General features: G+C 40.7%; 1 protein-coding gene and 1 long non-coding RNA gene across 4 annotated transcripts; one reads left to right on the plus strand and one right to left on the minus strand.

The window, feature by feature from the left end:
• Nucleotides 1–1,072: 1,072 nt before the first annotated feature.
• Nucleotides 1,073–18,995, plus strand: LOC108918798 (uncharacterized). Its single transcript, XR_001964868.1, has 3 exons — nucleotides 1,073–1,386; nucleotides 8,629–8,847; nucleotides 18,928–18,995. It is a non-coding gene; the product is annotated as an uncharacterized LOC108918798 (long non-coding RNA).
• On the minus strand, nucleotides 16,244–23,584 carry LOC108918797 (protein FAM111A-like). Of its 3 annotated transcripts, none has more exons than XM_018726348.2 (4): nucleotides 23,431–23,582; nucleotides 22,054–22,128; nucleotides 21,692–21,730; nucleotides 16,244–19,833 (listed from the first exon to the last, which is right to left on the minus strand). In XM_018726348.2, the coding sequence occupies exons 3-4, from the start codon at nucleotides 21,716–21,718 to the stop codon at nucleotides 17,881–17,883; spliced, it is 1,980 nt and encodes a 659-aa protein (XP_018581864.2). In that variant the 5' UTR covers nucleotides 21,719–21,730; nucleotides 22,054–22,128; nucleotides 23,431–23,582; the 3' UTR covers nucleotides 16,244–17,880. The 3 variants fall into 3 exon arrangements, 2 of the variants coding, with proteins under 2 accessions (XP_018581864.2, XP_018581865.2); XM_018726349.2 differs by having other exon boundaries at nucleotides 22,050–22,128; XR_003797199.1 differs by lacking the exon at nucleotides 16,244–19,833 and adding an exon at nucleotides 20,027–20,251 and having other exon boundaries at nucleotides 23,431–23,584.
• Nucleotides 23,585–24,379: the final 795 nt, after the last annotated feature.

The raw sequence follows: 24,379 nt of genomic DNA on the forward strand, positions 1-24,379 counted from the left end.
CAAAGATACAGATTTAAAAAAAAAAGACAAATAACCCCCTGCTGTAGTGCCTTTGAGCAGGCTGCTTGCGAAAAATTAGAGTAAAAATTACCCAGTTGTATAAATGGGTCCATTACTGTAAGTAGCCTTACTTTGTAAGTCGTGCTGGAAAAAAGCTAAATAAATAAACGCAAATGTAATGATGGTACATAATCAGCCTATGGCTTTCAGTCTGCTTGAATATTTGACAATTGCAAGTTAAACTCCTTTCCGCTTGGCAGCACAGCTTTCAGGGCATAATCGCTGGAAGACTGTGGGAGGGCAAACAATATATTTGTTTGTCTTTTCCTTTTCAACCTTTTAAACATTTCGGTGGTTCCGGACAGCGAAACAAAGTGAATTGCAGGCACTGCCTAACTATCAGGAGCAATCAGTCATGGCAATTATGGGCCGGTAGCTGTGGAAATCCTCTCGCCGCGGTGACTGAATTACCGTTTCCATGGCAATCACATGGCACCGCGCAAAACCCGATTTCTCGAGCCATGAGACCTTCTGAGGCCTGCTTTTGGCTGAGATGAAACGGAGCCCGTCCCTGTTCCTAACAACTCGATCACGGTGCCTCTTTTGCAATGAGATTGTCACAAAGGTGCGGGACAGTGTCCCTGGCCTAGAGAACATCAAAAACACTAAACTTAAAGGAGAATCACAAAATGACACCATGTGAATGGTTTGACAGACTAGGAGGACCTGTGAAATAATGGAAACAATTATAAAATGAGCAGTAAACAGTAAGTTGCTGGAGTTTGCTTTATAAAAGCGTAGCGCGCGTAGTACTACTAGTATGTTTATTTTTTTGAGAGTCTAAATAAAGCTCCTGATTTCAACACAGTTTGTATTTCATATGGTGCCAACACGTGGTGACGGTGTACAACCTATGTAGGATGTCAGTCTCGCGTTTATTGTAAACTGATTGGGTTTTGGTTTAAGGGAAACCAATTAGAGAAAAAAGGGATGCACTGGGGAGAAGTTTCGAGATGTTTCTAGAAGTCGTGGTGTGTTGTAGCGTTCCAGCCAGGTGCCATTTTCTGGAGTTCATATTTGCCTGTTGCTTTGTTTGAAGCAAGCAGTGAGAGAGAAAATGTCGTTTTATTTTGGTGTGGAATATACGTTTCCGTTTGTACTCGTTTGTGTCCAACGTCGCAACGAGACAAATTTGTGTGAGAGGAAACACTAGTTTTCATCCGTCGCGTCGAGCTGCGGAGGAAAAGAACCCCGAAGCGCTTCGTCGTGCTGCACAGGCAACAGACCAAGTCAGTTCATCGGGCCTCGTTGGAATTTTTATCTGCTCCAGAAACGCAAGTGGACGCTCCGGACCGTTTCCTGCTTATTGCGTGGACAGCAGGCGAGGTAAACCGTGTTTTTTTTTTTTTTTTTTTTTTTTGTCCACACTCGTAAGAGAGCGGAGCGGCCATTTTGGACTTTGTCTCCGTGCGCAAGCTTACAACAGGCCCTGTGTACGTAGGGGTGTTTTACATAAAATACTCCGGAGTATTTCGAGACATTAGTGTTAGAAATAATTTATTGTGTGCGAGAATGGGAAGGTTCCCTGCGAAATTTCTAGTTTGTTTTGTGTGTATCGGTGTACTGCTTGTTGTGAACGTTTATTTTATTAATCAATCAATGTTTGTACAATATTGTTTCAATCAATAATCTGGAGGAGCTCTGGGTTTTTATATTTACAATACAAGTTTGAGAAAATTTATTAAATTTGTTTGTTCTGTTACCAAGCTATTTCCGTTTTAAGTTATAACATTTGAGGTTTTAGTTAGAAGAGAAGCCAGGCAGGCGGGGCACCGCCCTCACAGTGAGGCTGACGACGGTGGGCGGCGCTACAAATCGAACGTAACCGCTGGCTGGACGCGTCACTGCTGTGCAGGTGATGGACTACAGGAGTGACCCGTATGTAGGGGATTTGGGCGCAGTTTGCAGTGGCCTCCTGGTTAATATTTCTGTGCGTTCATAGATGGAGGGGCAGAGAGGGAAGCTTTCAAAGGCAGCACAACAAATTAACACTGAAAATAATATGCGGTCCGAGTGCGATGTGGCCTGAACGTTAATAGCTAAATGACAGCAGATTGATGAAGAGGAGACATTTGACATTCAGAGGTATGCGCCATGTACCCTAAGGATGGGGTTACGTTCTGTGAAACCAGTCCCGGGGTGGGGTTCGTCGTTGAGCGAACAGTATGTCATAGAGTGTACAGTACAGTCTTATATTATGGAACTTTAACTTTAAGTAGAAAGAGTACACTCTAAAATAACAAAAACTACTGTAAATGCATAAACCAATAACAGAGTTGTTTATTATCATGTATTATGTACTATATATAAATCGTATAAGGCAATTGTCACAACCCAATTAAGGCTGATCTGAAAAAGTGTAACCCTGGAACAATAATACTGCAATACTGAAATGATTTCCATTTTCAGTACAAACTCAGAATAAGGTGGGATTACCACTTCTCCAGTGAGCCTGGAAAATAGACGATATATCCTGCCTGCAGTGAAATCTGTAACCACAAAAGGCATGGAAGGTGTATAGATTCCTACTTTGTCACTGAAAACCCTCTTTGTTGACAACATTTGAGAAGGTGGATTGTGCATCACTCCCAGAAGGTTATTCCTGCAACGATTGCGCTAGGCAAAGGAGGGGAAGTTCAAGTGGTTGTAACCATGACAACACCATGGTCCAGGAATTCTCGGAGGAGACTCTGCCCTAGCGGCTGCTTTGTCGCTGGAGAGGAACGTAAGGGAAGCGGTTGAGGGAAGGGAACTTTCCTTGACACAAGTCGCAGCAGCCTACCCTCTCAACGCTTGTCACAGAGTGAAAGTGAGAATGCCGGTTCTTTATTAAAAAGACTCTTCCTATGGGACTGGCACAGTGACAGATTCGTGAGTCACACTTAATGAAGACCTCCGTACCTATGAGCCAGGAAAAAAAAAGTCTCTCTGCTGTCTCCTTCCACTCTGCACACAGTCTTGTATAAGACAATAGTCTAACACTGTGCTATTAAAGCTTTTTAAGTCAGTAAAGTGGAGTGATTCTTGCGCCCTACTGTATAACCTCATCATCCACTTGAAGGCGTGCACCAGTTCCCCAATGGATACTGTACAAAGGTATCAGAGGGTCATCTTTCCACACCAAAGGTTTTTGAGTCTGGATCCCTGAGTCTGATCCTTCTCAAAGGAGGAGGGGACGAGCAACCACAATATCACAGTCTTTCAGAGCTGTTCCAAATGTCAGTGTCCTGAACTCTAATGACCTCTGGCCGGGAGTTTTTAATCACAGAATTCCAAATAAAAAATGTTGATGTGAATAGTTATTTTGGTACATCAACTCAGTACAGGGGGGAGAAAGGAAGACTAAATGTTTGAAGTTATAGCAGCGTATTCTGTGCTCATGTCACTGACAGCTCCTGCGACTGGAACATTCATGGTGTTCATCATTCTTTAGTCTCATTGAAGGCTGTCAAACCCAGCCTCCGTGTGCGTAAGGAAACTGATCTGAAAGTCGTGGGTATCTAATTTTAGTTTCTGATGAAGAGATTATTTGATAGGAACAGTTCCTTTTCTCTGCACATTCGAGGCTCGCTGCAGCAGGTACTGCAGCCGAGCCGAGTGCCGTTGGAGCTGCTCTAATACATGCTGTCTGAGTGATCGTCACGTCGCTCCACATTCTCTCTGATATTAATCTTCTCCCCCACCTCTGTGTGCGCTGCCACATTAAACTGTCTTCCAATATTTTTATTCATTTACTTTTTTTCTTCTCAGGGAGCATTCTTTTTTAATATAATTTCAAAGGTAAACTGCTCATCTACAGGTTTATGAAATACAAATCTGAGTTTTCAGTAAGATTGAGTTTGTTATAATACTGATTGTTTCTGTATGCTACAATAATATGTATTTATTAGTATCGTTATTATTGCTGTTTGAATTAGTCCCTGAGAACAGCAGTCAGGGAATCACTCTGTGTATACCTGTGAGCTGAGCCCCCCCCCCCCTTTTTTTTTTTTTTTTTTCCTGGTGCCAACACACCCAGCAGCCACCCTACACACCCAGGGCCAGACATGTCCTTCAGCCTAACCTTGCCAAGGCGATGTTTGTAGGCAGCACTTTTAGAGCGATGCCTACTATAAACCTGTTCACAGTTATTGGTATTTTACTAGCTGTGGTGACAGTTCATTTTGTCTGTATGCACCAGGTAGAACCTGTGCTTGTGACAAAAGCTGATCCCTCTTACCATGCCAGCACATCATCAGATTTCCCATATAAGCCTTAACTTGCTCAGAACGAACATATCAGATGATCTGAATGTCTTTTTCAATGCCTGAAAGTTTTACAACAAAACAGTCAAATACTGAAAATACTGATTTATGTGTTAGTCTGTACACAGCCTGAAATAAAAATCAGTTTACAGGATAAGCTAAATTTTATATGAGTCTAGTATGGAGACCAGATACCTTATTGCAGCTTAGCATTTTAACTGCAGGCCATAATGTCCGTACCTCAGTGAAGGACATGGTATTGAACAAAATGTTTATGTTTTGGTTTTGTTCCCTTTTTTGTTTGGAATGGTGCCGGAGGGAAGCAGGGTAGTGGGGAAACGCTGCCTGACGGAGTGCAACACAGAAAGACAAAGGCGTTTGGTGGCTGTAAATAAGCTGCGCTTTGTTTATGTTTGTACAGGAGAAGCAAAAGCAGAGGAGAGGCCAAATAATTTTCTCTGTAGATGGTGGTAAATGCATTTTGCCATGATGGTTTTGGGGTTCACGGAGACAAGAGCAAGACTTCAAGGACAATAAAATCATTAATTTATGTTATTGGAAAACAAAATTTCTCTTCCCATACAAAATAAATTATATATTGAAGCTTAGCCTGCAATGTAATTGATACAGACAACTGTCAAAATCAAATTAATTTTTGTTTTATTAAGCACTTCTTTTTTTTTTTTCTTTTTTCAATGCCGTAACCAGGTTAAGTAAAGCTGAAGTTAAAATTAATGTATAATTTTGTTTTGTCCTTTGGAGCAATTCCTTTATATTTGTGTGTCCAGCTGCAAAAAAACATTTACTCATATTTTTACATGTCTGGATGTAAGAATGTTCAGAATGAAGTGTTTGTGAATTTCAGAGAACAAAGGTTTAATACATCAGCAGATGTGCAAATACAGGGCTGATATTTCAAACAGACAATGTGGCTTGCAGCACTGTAGTCAGCAGTGGAGACATTTTCAAGTAAACATTTTTCGGGGGGTTGGATGGTTTTCATTGAACTGATGGGATTTACGTGCGTCACTGCGGTGGCCCATGTCACCGGGGAACAACTGCCACCCTGTGTGCTTTCGATGTGATGTGGGAGGTGGATGGGACAGCCAGCTCCGGCCTTTGACTGACTGGTCACATCGAGCTGGATGTCTCAGTCACTGTGTCTGGGATGCCAGCGGTGGGTGTTTCAGTGCTGATGGCAACAACTATTTTAGAATATTTTCATTTTTAAATGTGTGCCACAGTTCTACCCTTCATGTTTGAAAATACCTGCTGTTTTGTGAAGGTGGCTGTGTGGGGTGTCGATCTCACTCATCTCACCCCCTCCATCTGAACTGTTTGATGCTTTCTGGGAGGGTGTCCTGCCCATAGAAGTCAGGAATCCTCTGACACACCCCTCCCTTCGCAACCCACACCTCCACGCAGACCTCAAAGTCCCAGGCATCTCCACTCCTGCCAACGGCTGATAAGACCTTCACAGCCAGACCTGCCTGACGCTCACTACAGGAAAATCTGACCTTTAAAATGTCATGATATTCCAAAGTCATTCAGCCGATAAATATTATGCAAGATTCCTCCGGAGTCCAAATGCAGAGGATGCATAAATAGTGCTATCTCCAAGAGACAAAACATACAGTCACTTTATATGCAATTTGTATATGATTTTTTTTTTGAGCTGTAAAGATTTTGACTGGTATCTCTGTGGTTTGTAACCCAAACTGATGAAATAATTCTGTTAGTACAACTATTAAGACTTGATGTAATACATATAGGTATTCTGTGGAATATATATTGCATATATGAACGACAATCTGTTTTAATTTGCAACACCAGATTACAGTAAATATTATTTTAAATGTTATAATTTCATATGCACAGAAATTATGGTAGACATCTAAAGCAGTCTGCGTGTGTCATTGCACAGTATTTCCATGGCCTCACGTGGAGCCTTAGACTGTGCCAATTTGCTTAGTGCACAATGTACGTATTGTCACTGGCAAACTGGGTCGCCAACTGAACGCAGGCGTGGGATGCTACAGTTGAGAGGACTATGGCAACAGCTGAGGCCAAATGAACGAGCAAGGTGGTCACTCGCTTCGATCACTGGCCATCGTTCAAAAAGGGTTCATGAATTAATGAAGCGGCTGCTCATAGCAGGCTAATGAAATATGTTTTAGTAAGGTCTGCTCCAAGCCTTGAGGCAGCTTTCACTGGGTGGAGATGTATTTATTGTTATGTCTGGAAATATCTTCCCTGCAATTATTGCTGACAAGGGAGAGTAAGTACGCATTATCGCCATGATGTTTTCACAATGTGTTTTCCCAGTCCCCCTACGTTAGGTTAGGTCATCCCTGGATAAAGCACCAACAAATTGCTTTCCATTAAAGTTAGCACTACGGGCATCAAAATAGGCTGCATTTGCACGACTGAGTCATTGTCGTTCCAGAGTCTATGAATGTACTTGTGCAGCCCCACAAGGGAAACATTAGCCACACTCGTGGGGCATCATCCATTAGGAAACCAGTATCTGGCTGCGACTGAGGGCTTCCCGATTCACAAAGTAGATCCTGTGTATAAATGGACTGTTTTCCATTCTGCAACAGAGGTTCGTTCATAACTCAGCTGAATTTATTCACCTTTCCACTAAAACACTGTTGTCACGGGCTGTGATTCCCAGCATCCAAGCATTCACCCACATAGCCCTTTTCCACCAGTTCACCCCAAAAGAAAAGTTCCTTTTTAATGAGATAAAATGTCACTTTTTAGACAATCCTTTGAGGAAATGCTGAAAGCTCGGGGGGGAAGAGTAGTAAATTGCAATGGAAAAGTTTTTTTAAAAGTAGTTTTAGAGAAATTTAGCAGAAGTTAGTTTTAGAGAAATGTACCTCTTTCTCCCTTAAACTGATATGTGTATGAGTGTATGTGTAATTTTGTGAAGCTGGAGACCAATTTTTGGGATCAGTTAAGTGTGGGGAAAATCTGCTTGGCCAGCAGTTTAGTCTTTTCTGAAACAGGGCTTCACCACCACTCTTCTGACCTTTTACTGTAAGGTAAGCAAAATTTCACGTTCCATCCAGTGAATGCAAAGAAAAATTCTTAATTCCCACTTTAGAAGCACATTTTCACAGTGCTGCTGAACACAAGGCTGGAGTTTCACTTTAGTATGCAGTGATTCTTGAAAGTATGTGAACCCTTGTATCCCTTAGTTTGCCACTAAATTGTTTTTTTAACGAAAAGCAGTCTTTCTCATCTCACATTATAATAGGTGTGTAATGACCAGTTCCATATGTTGCTTTAGAGGAAATCATGTGTGTGGAAGAAAAACAGCAGCTGCAAAAATAAATGAACCCCAAGTTGCATTGGATAACCATGTAGGTAAGTAGAATCAGGTGTGTAAATCATTTTGTACATTTAAGATTTTATTAGTATATTTTATACAAGAATAATGGCCACCCTAAAGGGTTCACATTCCTTCAAGCAGCTCTGTGCATAAACTATACTTTAGGTTGAAATTTAAGCCATATTTATAATCCATCTTTAATGTATGTTACCAGAATAAGTGTTTTCAAACAGTGCTCATATGGATGCGACCCTGAGAGGCTGCTTGGTGAGGATATATTTATCCTTGGTTCCAGGTCACCTGGAGGGATTTACACCTGGCTATTTGGATGAGGTAGCTGATTCATCCCCCCCCCCCCCCGTTAGGATGTCATAAACAAGAAAACAAAAATGCTGTAGATCTGTAGATGTAGATGTGGTGTGAAGGAGGGATGCTGTGAACAAAGGTGTTTGTGGGGTTTTGTTTTTCTGATTTATAACCTGTTTTTTTTTTTTCAGTTTAACTGCTCAAATCCATCCTCTAATTTTTCTCAAATTAACTTAAATGCTTTTTCATGCCTAATTTGTGTCTCTCAGCCTTGTTGTAGGTTTCTCCAAAATGAATAAAATCATCTATGAGGATTGTTGCCATAAAAAAGTGTAAACCTGACTTTTTTCCATCCAGGAAATTGCTAAAGGAGAAGTCATTCAAAAATGCCTTTTAAAAAGTGACCAGGATTGTAGAAAGTCAATAAAAACACCCTAAAATGCTGTGTGTCACACAAATGCAGACTGAAGAGTTTTGCATCACTGCACCTTAAATCTTGTGTATTACAATTAAAAGGACTTGCATTTGGAACTATCCTGCTGTGAGATTTTCATTGAGCTGTAAATATAACCATCAACAAACTAATTATACAAATTAAGCTAAGAATTAGCCACAGCTGTTGAGTCCCTTTTCAATGTCACCTCAAATGGAAAGCCAGCATGTTTTTCTTTCTCCAAGGAGACCAGAAGAAAACTGTGGAGGTGTGTCTTTCTTCAGCCTGGTGAGCGGTTGGCAAGGAAACCCCACAACCCCACCAATCCCCTTCCTCTGTGCCAGGCTAAAGAGGCAGATGGGTGAGCCGAGGCCCGGGAGACATATGGAGAGCAAGGTTGAAGGTCGAGAACATCTTTTCACCGTGCCATCAGGGAGCTGGAGCCATCCAGACAGACTGTCACGGTGAGCATCAGACCGGCGCCCACGTAGATGAACCCAAGCCAAGGGCAGGAACTCTCACTGCTACTCGCTCTGCAAATTAAATGATGCGACATTCATGAACAGCATCAATGTATCATCAGGAAATACTGCTTACCAGAGTAAGGGCTTGCAATGTGTTTGAGTCCGCAGAAGTAAAGGTTAAAGCATTTGGATGAGAGTTGGTGCTCTCTTCCGTTTTGTTGCTAATATTTAACATTTAAGAGAGGCAGGTGGGGAAAGTGGCACAGCCAGTAGTACTGATGCGACACAGGGCCTGAGCTGCATGTTCATAAGTGAGTTGGAATCCAAATCAGGGAGTGAGGAGTTTCCATGTTCTCCCGTTGTTCGCAATCCAAAGACATCTGCGAAAGAACGCAATGATAAACTACTTCCTTACCATGAGTAAATCACTCTTTACCATGAAAACCATGTGAGGGGTTGCTATGAAATGAATTTGACTGGGCAGCACTAAGCCAACCTTACATCAATCCCTAATGCAGAATGACACTTAGGGGACCTCTTAGTCTATCAACAAGGGCCATTCAGCGATTTGGTCCTTCTAGGGTCCCAGCTTTGGAGCCTGGCCTGCTGGCTTCTCCATCATTGTGCTGCTTGGGTCTAAGTCTCACTGGGCAGTCAGCTGGGATTCAGGTGAAGCCACCTGCTTGAGAAGGAAAGCAGGAGGTAGCATCACCTTCATGAGCACTGTGAGCTGTAGAGGGGAGTTGTCGCTAAAGGAAGGGTGGATTGTTGTCATTTGTTTTTGTAACCCAGTTACATAGGTACATGACTATGATTGCCTGGAGGGTAAATTTTGTGGGGAAAAAAAAAACAAGAATGCAACAACTGAAATATATGTTTCATGAAGTGTGACTACCAGCAAGACCTGAGGTACTCAGTCATCAGCCTGCGTGCCTGGAGGAGACCTGAGACTTCCCTCAGAAAGCCAGGTCGGCACATTGGGGAGGGTGGGGAGGTGTTCATCCTGCCTTTCACAATTCCACCTTGGTACCCATACCACCCTTAAAATAAGACAGTTTTGGGACATCAAATAGTCACAAGTAAAGCAAGGCAAGCCGGGACAGATGGAAGTGCCTGCTCCCACACCAAGATGCTGATGTCATCAGTGGGTAATGCATTTTCAAACAAACAGCTGTCATTAGGCACCGAGGCCTACAGAAAACAGGTGAAGATACAGCAGAGATCTAGGCCACAAAAACCGAAAACTAGCTCCTTGACTTCTGCTTTTCACTGAGCCTTGGAAATCGGCAGAAAACCTTTTGTTTTTATGTATTCCTTTGTCACACATTCAGGTCAAAGATTTCTTTGTACAATGTCAAAAAGACTGGCAGCCCTGCTGTTATGCTGAGAATTCACACCATCAAATGATTACAAATCACTCAAGCTCGTCAAAGGACGATTCACTCTACAGCCCAGTTTAAAATGGATCCTATATCTGCAAATAAATTGCATAGTACTCTGACAGCCAGTACATTATTTTTAACCTGTATTTTGTTTGAGCTGATATGCTATAATAGCTATTTTCTGTGGCCTCAGCTGAATTGGGTCTGTCTTATTCTTTCAGTCACAACAGTGGAAAACAGTGACCTGAAAATCAGATTATAGATCTGCGGGCCATGCCATGATTGATGTAAAATTACAGCAGCATATAGCATATTGCCTTGTTACCACAGCTAAGTACATTTGTGTGCTTCATCATTTTGATGTGCTGCTTGTTTTTGACTCAAGTCTCAGAGAGTAGACTTGGAATACTGTCTGTTCACAGGTGGAGATTACTGGCTTTCTCCTTGAGTGTCACATGCTGAGGTCAAGCTTTTACATTTGGCGTTTGTAAGAGACGAGGCAGGAGACAGGAGATGCAGTTGCCGGTTGCAAGGGGCTTTTATTTGCCCTTAGACAGGGGAGAAGGAAGGAGACGGGAAAGGGGGACCAGGGAACAGGTAGGGAGAGGTTTTGTGCTGGTCAGGGGCTGGGAGAGTCGGGTTGGTCGGGACGCGGGCGTCATCTCAGGGATCGGGTTTGGGTTCGTCTCTGTCTCGTTCTCCTCCTCAGTCTCTTTTCTCTACTGCTGGGCACCGGGAGTTTGTCCCCATCTCTGCCCCCTCCCCGGGCAGCCTTGGCATGCTACACCGTTATATTTAAATGTTGCAAAAAATGCACCTGTACATGCTGTACAGTTTTAATTAAAATTTTGAAGCAGGCATTTCAGCAGTGGGAGGAGAAAATGCTCAGAGAGAACGCCTTCACTATGTATTAGTGCAGTGGAAGTAATCCGCTCTGATATGACTGAGTAACTAGCCTTTTGGCAATACCGTACTCCCAAAGCACTATGTACGCTATCTCTCTGCTATCATGAGATAGGACAAAGTGTCCAGAAAGGTACATATTTTTTATTCTTTATTCGTACTGCATTTCTATCTGTCTGACTCCACATGTACTACTGGGCCAGAAGATACAAGGCTCAATACACAGTCCATGTGATTGATCTTCAGAGCCGGACACTGACTTCACACTCCTGAAATGCTCAGTGAGAACAGCAGTGATAGCTGGACCCCCAACTAACTACTAATAATCTGTTTGTTCTTAAGAGTCTGATTTTGCTTATATTTAACCACTGTGGTAAGGACTGATAAGTGTTAAATAGATATCAACTTCAGCACGATATTGCATTTTGGATTGTAATTATCCAGTTGTTATCCTGCAAGCCTGTAAACATTTCTGTATTGAACAGACCTAACAATATGAGTAACCTTGGTCTAATAATAATGGAGAATATTGCAAAAATTGCACCACTGAATAAGCAGTTTAAATGGCTTGTTTGGTTGGCAGTATTCAGCTCATTTTAGTTCAGTACACCTCACATGAAAAGTAATTAAATGCCAGCAAATAAAGCCAGTTTTTATCAGAGGTTAGCTGGTCTTTCATCCCAGATCATGTGTGTCATTTATCTAATTTTCCAAGGCTTATATTTTTCCAATAATGTATTTACAGTGTACATGGCTGGCACAAATTTGCTTCAGCCAGAAATAAATATGCATTAGTAACAAGGAAACTGCAACAGAAAAAAAAATATGTTCCAACTAATAAGACTATAGATTAATATCTATAATACTGGAATTTGCTCTGACATGCTTGTATGATCACACTGACATTGATTCACTGTAATTTTGTGAGGTTATAAGAATAACAATGTGAACTTGGAATCTGAAGGAAGCCAAGGCCCTCTTGAGATGACCTGCTGTAATATGCCGTCAGGGAGCTGGTCTGGTACACATTTCTCCTGTTGTGGTACAGTGTCTGAATTTTGTGTGCTGAAATGGTCTGAATTTGAGCACATGGAACCACGTGCGGAACATGCAAAATGGTAGCCGGTGTGAATGTGTGTGTCTTAGACAGGTGACCTGGGATTTAGGTAAACATCCCAAGAGTGACATCAGCCGGCCTCCACTGTTGACAAAATTGACCAATGTCTTTTCCATTACGGATGCTGTTTGCTCAAGCGTGAGTTGCATAGCAATGCACTCCTTAAGCAATGGCGTTCAATTTGTACATGATGACCCAGCAGAAAAAGGTTGAACTGCTTTGCATTGGCATTGTGTGCTTTAGCATGTACGATGCATACATTTACTGGCATTTATGCCTTTAAATCAAAATCTGATGGGAGAAAAGAACATGTTAACGCTGTTAGCCACTGAAAAGAATTAGCTGAGGCTTACTGAGATCTTTGACATTTTGAATGGGTTAATCCATAATAATTTATACATGGAAGACATATCTGGATTATGTCATGTGGGTTGACAGTGAGTGCCATAGCGTCAGTGTTCACCATTAAAATGAAAGCGAGAGGTCATTTCACAGCTAATCAATATGTCCGCACGGACATTCAGGTGTTCTCATAAGATTTCCTGTTTTGCATTTAGGCTTCCTGTCAGTTCTCTTAAAGAGAATATCTGGGATTTTTTTAAAAAAAAATAAAATTTATTACTTGTATATAGCAACCAAGCTGCAGGAGTTGATGTTGGTTTGGAATGACATGAGAAATAGAGACCATTTTTTTCTGTTTTAGCATTCAATATTTCACTGTCTCCCAATGTATTTCACTACTTTGATGGACATGTAGTATTGAAATTACTTTAGTTCTAATTCTTGACAATGAGCTGACATTCCACTGACATTTAACAAGAGGCCAGAAGATCCAAATCGCTGCATTCATTATAATAAACAGGTCAGACAGACCTGATCAGCTGAGAGGAGAATACTAATGATTGCACAGAAGGTGTCTGAATAAATAACCAAATGAATGAATAAATAAATTAAGAAAACAAATAAATAAGCTCTCTGCTCTTATTTAACATGAGGTCACCTTCAAGACAACTACAAGAAAAAGAACCCCCAAACCTAAATTTTGTGATTCCCAAATGAACCAAAAGGCTTTCAGTCTCACATGGACAATTTTGGCTTTTTGATGCTTTTTAGAGCATGCTTTTCATGTATTTGAAGGAACCTCTCTGTTCCCCAGCACTGCATATTGTCTACATAGCTGTAGTCAGGCCCTTTCCAGTTCAACTGCATGTCAGGATATTACAGCCTTGTGTGCTGGGGTGTGGCGTTCCTTTCAAGGCCTCCACTGGAGCAGACAGACAGTGCAACTTGTGTTGCATATCTTTCTCTCTCCTGATCAGCCAACAGACATAAGAAACTTCCTAGCTCACAGTCCGCGTACCATGTTTTCACCGCTGTCTCTACTCTGACCCCTACAGTACACGGGGAGCACTGGCAATATCATGAATGAAGAAAAGCTTTTTAGACAGAATAAACAATTTAAAAAAATAAGAAAAAATCAGAAATGCATAGAATAAGTCCAGCTGAGGCTCTAGACCACCATAACCCACATTGGACAAGAGGTTATTGAAAGTGAGTGAGTGAGGTATAAATTTCAGTACCATGGAAGAAGTCATAAAGCAATATTCAGCAATATCCATCTAATAATGCTGCAGCTAGATGAGGTGCAACTAATAGATGCCAGGTTTTAAGTGCCTCCACACAAAATCTTTTAGCTTGGTAAAATATGCAAAGGAAAGAGAAATGGAAATTCAGTGTTACGACAGCCTTTATACACAGTGCATCTGAATTGAGTGGAATTTCTCTTAAGCAAGTTAACAGGTATGGGTAGTCATAAACTGTACTCAAGTAAAATTGCTGCTAGTTCAAAAAAACTGATGTACACCAATGGGTGTGCTTACTTCTTACAGTTTTGTTATTACAGTATATTACTATTTATTATTTTTATTCCTTTTATGGAATTATTCACCATTTTGTATTGATCTTCATATGCTGTTTTCTTGCGTGCTTGTGATACAGCCTGCTGTACACAATTCTTATATACAATGCACCTCTGTAATTTAGTAATTTTCCACAGAAGTAGGGAGAGGAGACTAAAAGGCCTTGGCCAGCTCTTGTTTTAAGAACATACTGATATGTTTTTACCAATAAGCAAGTTTTAGCTTGTATTAAATGATGTACACATTATACAGTTATTAATAATGGGCACATTAATATCAGTTGAACTATGTACATCTGATGGATAACATCTGGTGGGAACTTTAGTAAACCAACCTTTCCTGTGGCTTGTAACTGAAACTCAAAGAACCTTGAATTGAAAAAGAGTGAATTCCAACACTGGTCACAGTCCTGGCTGTTTCACTTTGGATCAGTCGAGCACTTGAGATGACGCAAACAAAGCTTCCAGACAGCAATGAGCGGCAGAAGTGAAGCCTGCAGATAAAGGCATGAACTAACATCTTGCTGCTCAGAGAGAAAGCACTTTAATCTGGAGATGTTCCTCAGGTGCAAGAAGTCTTTGTAACTGAGTTGATATGGACTTTGAATGATAGCACTGGTTCAAAAAAAAAAAATCACAGGTTCTTTACACATAATTCCATGTTGAAATTTAGGTCCTTCAGACTCAGTTGAGAGAATTTGCTGCTGGGCATTTTAGGTCCTAGAGATAAGGTCTTTATTGCCAGTATATACTGTAGCACACTGGAATGCGTGTGGTTTAGTGCCAAACATGAAACACAATATAACAATATACAGATGATGAAAGGCAAGACAATAACAATATACAAAAGTCACTATGGGCAAGTAGTAAATTACAAGATTGCAGACACAAGTCGTAGCCTAAATAATATACAGCAGGGCAACTGACAGCAGTGTGAAGAGAGGAGTGCAGTTAAGAGATACAGTGTAAATAGGAAATTTATGACATCAACAAGCGTTTGGGGGGTGCCCCTAGTTGGAGTTGATGAGGAAATGGATGGCTTCAAGAAAGAAGTTGCAGAGATGTTGTGAAATCTGAGTGGCTATGGACTTGTGAGATGGCAGTTTGGTGAAGTGGTGACTGCTGGGATGAGTGGGATTCCAAACAATCTCGCCACCTCTCTTCCTCACCCTGCCAGTGAAGAGATCTTTTATTAATGATGGCTAAAAGCTAATGATCTTATCAGAGCAGACCACTCACAGGAGCCTGGTCTTGGAAAGGGTGGAGGCAACAGATTGTGCTGGAGGTAGTCAAAACACTCAGTGATGGCTGTATAATAGTTCATCAGGATGTGTTGTGAGATATACAGCTTCCTGAGGTGGTGCAGGAAGAATAACTGGGCTTTCCTGATGATGGTTGTGATGTGCTTGCCCCACTTCAAGGTGTTGGTAATGGTGGTCCCCAGGAATTTAAATTACTTGACCATAGATACAACATGGTCATTGATTTCCAAAGGGGGGCAAGCAGGAGGTTTTTCTGTGAAAGATGACCAGCATCATCTCCCCTCTCTTGATGGCGTTGCACACCACAGTGCAAGACGATTCACCTCTCCACAACAGCAGGTCGTTACAATAGTAGGTGGTAACCAAACTTGAGCCAGACTCTAATAACTAAGCTATTTGCTAACACTAATAGTTGCTTATGGCCTACAAATGCATCAGTAGAACTGCTCCTAGCTATTGTAAGACTTGATCAACTGCTACACCCCAACCAGACTGCTTCGCTTGTCTATTTCTGCATACTTGGAGGTTCTCAGTTTTGGCTCTGTTGTGGTGGAATGACCTCCCCCTCTCACTCAGAACTGCTGAAACTCTGTGTACATTCAAGAAGGGTCTGCGCATCATGAAAAATCATAGTCACCCTACACGGGCACTTTTCTCTTCTCTGCCATCTGCAAAGTGGCTAAGGTCTATTTGACCCTGCACTGCTAGGTACAGGAACAGCTTTTACCCTATCTGACTCTCACTTTTTATATGTCCCTCAAGCTTGCCTGCATTCATTGTGAAATATTTGATAAATAAATCAAAAATATTAAAATTTTTTTTGCAAATAAACACTTTATTAAACAGTCAGCATCAAAGCATCTTTTATAGATTGTCTTTTTCTAGGAGTTGGTCTTGTTACACTAAAACAAACAAAATAATAGAAGTGTATATACATTTCACCCATTTGTCATTTCTTAGTTTCAAATAGAATCAAACACCTTTCAAATAAAATGCCTATCAAATAAAATATCTCTCAAACAGATTTCAAATAAACACCCTTTTAGGCAGTCAGCATTGAAGTATTTCTAGTAAATGATATAATACCAATAATTGCATTCTGTAACACTGAAAACATACAAAATAATAAAAGTGAGAGATACAACCCACATCATTTGAACCTGAGCAGTGACAGCCGGTCAATTACAAAGATCATGTTCAAATACAAGGAGGCTAATAAGTGTTCCATGGTACCAGAGGGCCAAAAATCAATCGTTGACTTGGTGGTTGTGTCGTCCGACTTGAGGTTTTATCTTCTGGGTACTTACGTGACGTGAGGACGGAGCTGTCAACTTATTACCACTTTCTGGTGAGGTAGGTTCAACATAAGTGCCAACCAGACAGAACTCCAGAAAGATCCAAATGCTCTGTGTGGGGTTTCTGTGAACGAATGGCATATAGCTCCTTGAAAGATAATTCAGGCTCCCACCACTGAGAGAGTTTCTCTATTTTCATAAGAGAGGATGTGGACAATGAGTGACAAAGGTCCATATTCAAGACCTCTGCCATGGACATGGCTGTTAAAGGCAACGGCTTGGGAGCAGGTGGTATTTCCCAAAGTAGCAATCCTAGGACCTTCTGGTGGATACCAGCAGAGATGGAAGCTGTTAAATGGAAGAAAAGGCCTTTCAGGCAACATTTTCAGGAGTCATGTCTTGATTGGCTGAGAGATACCAGCAGGACAAGAGGGTCACACATGGGCATGAGGAGTTTGGATAAAGATTGTGTGGTGGTTTCAAAATTTGTTCTGGAAAATCATTTGGTACTTTAGAAGGGGAAGGCATGACTGTCCAGGCTGTGTTAAGCAAGCATGGAGAAGTCCTAACCACTGCTGGGGAGACTGTTGAGCAGTGGAGGAAACACTCTTGAGAACCTCCTCAATCATATTCCTGAAGTCACTAAGTTGGTACGAGGTCTCCATAGAGGTAAGGTTGCAGTGGTGGATGGAATATGACAGTCAGTGCACATATCTTGTGTGGTGAAGTGGCTGCTGAGTCTTCAGACAAGGTTCCTAGTTTACTGCTTCATCTATACACCCATCCACACCTCTGGTGCGAGTTTCAGGTAATGACTCAATGAATGAGTTTGCTGATACAAGTGGCCAAAATAAGAAAATGAGAACAGGAAAGAAAAGTCTACTACTGCTTTAATTAGCCTGCTTCCACTGCAACCCTCTCCAGGACAAGCATAAGAAAACTGATTGGTGGAATATTCCAGGTCAGTTTTGATTTATGTAGAAGATATTCAGATTAAAGTCTTCTTTTTTTTTTTTAATAAAAAGGAAGTTTCCAATGTTTCAAACATTCTAAGGGGGTGATGAAAACCTAATCTGCAAGGACAAAGGAAAATAATTACCAAAATTGATTTTTAAAAAAAAAAAAAAATCCAGAACTGGGAAGTCTCTGCAGATTTTTAAATGGTGGATTCCTCCACCTCCATTTCTTCATTGCTTTCTGAATGGCTGACACTTTGTGTGGCATTATTGGATATGTTTTTCTGTGCCAGATGGTCCTCAAGTTTCTTTCTGAGCTCTGAGAAGTCATCTCTTTTCTTGAGCACGTCTATAACAACGGTTGCAACATTTTCAAAACGTGGTTCAAACTCCTGGACTAATTGATTGACAAATCTTTCTATGAAGGACTTCAGAGAATTACAGTTTACAGCTTCCATAAGAAACCTGAACAGAACGTTATGCTGTCCTTGTTCTACTATCTTGGATATAAGGTCCTCTAATATTGGTTCCAACGGAATAGCATATTCAATCACGCTTTCTTGTTTTCCATGCTCATAAGTGAATCCCCCAGTGTGCATTGCTACTATCCCAGAGTCTTCAGTCAACACAGGTGAGCCTGAGGAGCCTTCATAGAAACAGGTGTTGTATGTAACTAAATTTTCATTCTGCTTTATTGTGTTGATAAAGGTTTTGAAGTCTTCCAGCTTGTTTTCATTTCTGAAATACTGAATGAATGTCAGATAATTTTCATGCTTGTCTACAGCGTCACCTCTTTTTTCAAATTCAATGATGGAAGTAGGATCCATCATTTTTTCTCCCCCCTGTGGGTGACCAATGAGGCAGAGCCCTCCACTCTTTGGGAAATCTTTGTATGCAGCGAGAAGTCGAGGCTGTGACAGCATTGGTGCATCCAACTCCAGTAAAGCATAATCCAGGTGTCGTTTGAATTGATCCTCACCGTGACAGCAAGCAACGATCTTCTTTACCTTATGGATTTGGTCCTGTTTGTCATGATCCTCATGATTAAATATTACTTCAATATATTCCTCCTGACAGTCATTGATCACATGTTGATTTGTCAGTATGAAATTACAAAAAAATAAGAAGCCAGTTCCTATCATTTTCTGAGTTCTAATTTTACAGACAGAATCACTCATTTTCATTAGTCGCTTGATTGTGTTCACTTTGGTGAAGCCTTGTGTATTTTTTCCAAATTTTTTTTTCAGAAGTTCCAACACTTGAGGTGTCCGTTTTTTATACCTACTCTTCATTTGATTGACAAGAGCTTCAAACTGGGAGCGGAGGATTTCCAGCACTTCTTCTGAATCTGGTATTTCATACAACGTCCTCTGTGAGGCAGGGTTCTTCTTCTTTTTTTTCTGTCGTTTTGTGTCCTGGCCTGCTTTAGACTGACAGTTATCTGTAGAGGAGTTCTTAGCATGAACATCAGTACTACACATAGATAAACTTTTCTTTGTCTCAGCAGAGGATGTGTCCTGATTGTCCTGTAGATGGCTGTTTTCCTCTTTTATACATAAATGTGGCCGCTTGATATCTCTTGGCATTTCCACTTTAAAGTACATTTCATGAAAATCTTCTGTTACTTCTTCAGATATCGGAACTGACTTTTTATCTCTATTCATATAGAGACTAGAGAAATTCTTTAACATATCTGGTAAAAATCGTCCATCTCTTTCCAAAGCCTCCATTATAGTTTCTCCACTAAATGCATATACACAGAGAAAGGAACAGCTGTTGTCAACTTTTTTGCAGTCCAAAAATATTTTTGAAGCACAGTTTTTCCCCCCTTTTCTTTCAATAAAGAAGATAAATGTCTCTTTTTGCTTGACATGCTGTATGGTATTTGGGTGTGAATTTTCATATTTATTTCCAGGGAGATTCTTTATGGTCACCTCTTCTTCAATTAACCAGCATGGGAAGTGAAGGGGTATAGCTATATTTTTGTCCTCTTTCCGGAAGAAAAGGCAGAAGTTCTTTTTCGAGCACATTTTGTTTCGTTTAAGCACCTCAAACACAGTACAAGGCTTGTTGCAGGTATGCATCATCCCCTTTTCATTTATGTCTATGAATTTGAGAGAGTGTTTTTTATGGTTTTGATCCACTGCAGGTGTCTGGGGAGGGGGAAATACATCATTACAGAAAAAACAAACCACATAAATTACATCTGTTTATCTCTATGTGGGGGGTGTGGTAGCGCGGCAGGTTAGGCCAGTGCCCGGTGTGTGGCGGGTCTGGGGTTGCGATGGACTCATGTCATATCCTGAGTGTGTCCCCTCCCCCTTCGGCCTCGCGCCCTGTGTTGCCAGGTAAGGCTCCAGCTCACCGAAACCCCGCTCGGGACAAGTGGTTGTTGACGTTGGTTGGTTCATCTCTCTATGTGCTAAAATCTTCCCTGCCTTAACGTCTCCATGCATCCAGGAACAAAACTATAAGCTCATTTGCTGCAGTGCATCTTCAAAGGATATTCCCAGGGAAATCTCAGCTGTGTTTTAAGTGTAAGGCTGCTTCGGGTAGTTGAATACATTTATTCTGTGAATGTGATGGGATACAAGCTTACTGGAATGGGATTCACTCAGCCAGTTAAAACAATCTTTACCAAAAAGTTTGATTTGTACGGCATTTACTTTTACATTCTTTGCAAAGCAGTGTATTTTATTTTTATGGTATACAGCCAAAGTTCCTCATTAATATGCAGATGGTGTTGTGGCACAGTGGCTAGGTGGTTGATAGGATGTGGGTTCATTCCCCACTCAGTCTGTATGGAGTCTGCATGTTCTCCCTGTGTCTGCGTGATAACACTTTCTTCTTTTATATATACAGACACATCTGCAATTTGTTGGTGTGTTGTTTCTGACTTACTGTGACCAAGTGCTCTTCATAAAAATAAAAAAGTCCTTCATAGCTTTAGATATGTATGATTGTTTTTTTACAAATAAAAATGTAATTATTGTTGTGTTCCACAAGTTTATACTGTCAGTGTTCTCTGACTTTACATGAAAAACTGTTTTCTTATAACGTAAATTAAATATGATGTAATCCACTTATTACCATGACATGAAATTGATATGACTGTTCATAAGCTAGGGGGCGCAGTGGCGTAGTGGGTTGGACAGAGTCCTGCTCTCCGGTGGGTCTGGGGTTCGAGTCCTGCTTGGGGTGCCTTGCGACAGGCTGGCGTCCAGTTCTGGGTGTGCCCCCAGCCTTACACCCCGTGTTGCTGGGTTAGGCTCCGGCTCCCCGCGACCCCGAAAGGGACAAGCGGTTCAGAAAGTGTGTGTGTGTTTATAAGCTTGTGCTTCATGAGTTCTGCATCTAGTGATGTGAATGAAAATGTTCAGTAAAAAACTAGGCTATGTCACCCAAAAACAATATGGTTACTGATCAGTGTCATCTTTTTAGTACGCAATATTTATCAGTCATTTGAAAGAGGGATTATAGTCTTCGTGGACTAAATACCTGGCAGTCTGAAGTTATTGAATCATATCATTTCATATCTATACAAAAAAATTATCCAAAAATTTGTAAAGCTTTAAGTTTTATAGCAAAATCATCTGAGCCACTTTAAAGCATTGTATTTATTCTCTGAGAGGGGAAATGCAAAACTATGGATCTCAGAGGCATTTTCCAGAAAGAAAAATACATTTAAAAACTACATTTTATTTCTGGAAATAAAAATATATGTTAGAAATATAAAATACAGCTGTAAGTACAGCATTAGCTGGCTGTAATTTGAAATGGTTAGCAATTGTTAAAAAATAATGAACGTATATGAATGTATCCAGCTTAACTGGAATGTTTAAAAACCAGAAAATAATTAAATGAATGGAATATGAAAGTGAAAGCTCATTTGTTACGTTGTTACAAATATATATATTTCATCATGAAAAAATGAATGTTTTCTAATTGTCAAATGGATCCATCATTGTCCTGGTGGCGAACAGCTATTTAGTATGAGTGAGGCAGGCTTACCAGTTCTTGTTTCACAGAGGAGGCCATTTGAAATATGTTCTACAACAAAAGGGTTAAATAAAACAAATGAAAACAGCATAAGCAACCTTTTCTGTAACAACCAGAGCAAGATAAAAGTACAGTAACCAAATTTTAACATTTGGTATATAAACCTCACAAATAACAATTCAGTTCAATTCAGTTCATTTGTTTGGTGTGTGAGGCCATGTGCTACTTCTGAGTGAGTGATGGTTGAAAAAACTCTTTTCAACAAAACTGTGCTTTAGCTATTAATATAATTGTGTAAAGCAAGATTTTTAAGAAAAACTTTTGGAAAAGCAGGAAGGACCTCAGAGGCTCAGCAGAACTTTGTCAGCACCTACTGTCAGCTTCTGTAGTCCACGTGAGTTCAGATGGTTCCGGTATGCTTCCACCTCCGTGAGTGTGATGGCTTTTTTCTTGGGATCGGTGAAAGAAGGAAAGTAAGGAGTTAGAAGTATTAGACAATAAGCATGTGCTTGGGTGGATGCTTGGTGTACTTTCCTTCAGGGCTTAGAGTGGAAAGCTCACACCTGTCCTCGACTGAGGTTGTTCAGCCTTCCGATACGTCGCCCAGCTGAGCACAATGAATAGTCAACAACTTGCAAGAGTGGAATTATAAAGGAGAAATAAGTTTTAATGCTTTAAGTTACATGGACATTGTCAGGGCATTGTAAATTAGTGGGATGTTGAAACAAAGTTTTACAGTAGTGTCAGGGATGACCTGGCTGGCAGCGGGTAGTGGTTGTCCCTATACGGAAGGGGCAGGACAACCCACAGAGGGCGGGAGAGGAAACGCAGTGGGCAGGTAATAGGTAGGCAGCCAATGTGCTGAGGACACGAACATAGTCACAGGGGGAGCGTGGAGGAAACCGTGGGAGAGGAGGAGGTGGCAGTAGCAGATTCTCCAACCTATTTCTCAGTGTATTTTTTTTTTTTTTTTTAAATTTTTTCAGTTTATTTAAATGTATTGCTACATCTAGAATCTATTGTGCAAACAAACACAAGCGTGTTTCTTTTATTTTTACGTTTTCACTGAAAATGTGAATAAACCCCTCATTGACTCCAGAGACTTAGAACAAAAAGGAATCCTGAAAAGGGTAACGCACAGGGCACACAGAGAGTAGTGCTTGAAACACAGGGCGGGGAGACAGTAGCAGGTCAGCGTGATCAGGCAGCAACTGTAGAATGCGCTGAACGAGAATCCAAAGCCAGCTTGTTGTACTCCTGTCTCTCTCTCTCTCTCTCTCACACACACACAGACATGTATTATTAAAAAATTAAATGATTGAGAACAAGTGTATTGGATTCTGCTCGGCAGGGGTTGTAATAACAAGCACTTGTTTCTGTATAAGTTACAGTTAGTGTATTGCAATTAGATGAATCTTGTCTAACTTTCTAAGATTTATAGCCATGATACAAACCTGCGATCACGCTTGAGCAACAGTGCCATATATCTGAACTCCGTGTCAGAAAACTTTGAGAGAAGATACACATAACCCTCAAGATTTACTGTGCAAACAACACTAAGTGATCACTGCAAACCCATAACAACCCCGAATTAGTACAACTGTGTCACAACTATGTCCCACAGTATGGGTGTGTATAGAAAATCTCTTTCCGCCAAGATTGTTCTGGAAGCAGTGACTGTAGAAATGCCTTTTAATACCCCACACTGGGAAAATAGGCTGTGAAACTACCAAAAAACATGAAAGCCTTACCTGTTTGACTACTTCCTAACTGAAATGGGAGTCCTCTGGAAAAGATTATTAAGAGAATCAAGCAACGTGTCTTCGTTTCAGACAGCAGGCACAGCAAGTTTTCGCAAGTCCTCAACTAGGGAGGAAAGGAGGAAGAAGGAAGTGCCTGACGCATGCGCTGTAAATGCTTTCAGTGTCTTCATCTGCTTTCTACATGCAATACAGTGTTGTTCCTCATTACTTAGTGAAGTAGGAGCAATTTACCAGCCAAGTCTGTTCAAGAACAATTTAGATAAACTTCAGGCATTATTACATGGGGAAATTTTTTTTAAACTTATTGACCTTATTTAAACATTTTCTGTTGTCATTTCCTCTGAATTTGAATGAACTACACTGTTAGTCAAGAAGGAAAAAAATTCAGCAAGAAACTCTGGTCAAGACTAGTCTAGAGGATTTCCAATGAAATCCATAAAAAGAGCTGAGAGTAAAGAAGTGTTACTACTGGGTACATGGCATAAGAGGTTATTGGCTTTAAAGAGATTTTTTTTTAACATTAAATGCCAAAAATGCAGAAGTAATGAGAAGTGGGTGATATAAATGAAACAGTGAAAGTGCCTTTATGAATGTACTTGAGCAAAAGTCAAAGTGTCAATGCTAAAAATTGTTGTTGAAAGTACTTTTTTTTTTACGAAGTTAAGTACAAGCAGCAGTATAAATGTGTGCGTTACCCCCACCTCTGGTAAGAAGTATCACCTAAAACCACACAGGAGAATGTTAACCATCTTAAAAGGCTGGACTGAACCCAAAACCCCCCCAAACTGAAATACAATGACTTTAAATCTATAAATACACTACATTAGATAACAGAATTTCAATATTAAACCTAAAAGCATCTCATCTAAAATGTATAATGGGGCCTTTTTTCTGGAATCTGCTGTGGCCAACATCCAAATTGTCACACGAGTACTAT

Source organism: Scleropages formosus, chromosome 21, assembly GCF_900964775.1.
Source record: "Scleropages formosus chromosome 21, fSclFor1.1, whole genome shotgun sequence".
Lineage (NCBI taxonomy): Eukaryota > Metazoa > Chordata > Actinopteri > Osteoglossiformes > Osteoglossidae > Scleropages > Scleropages formosus.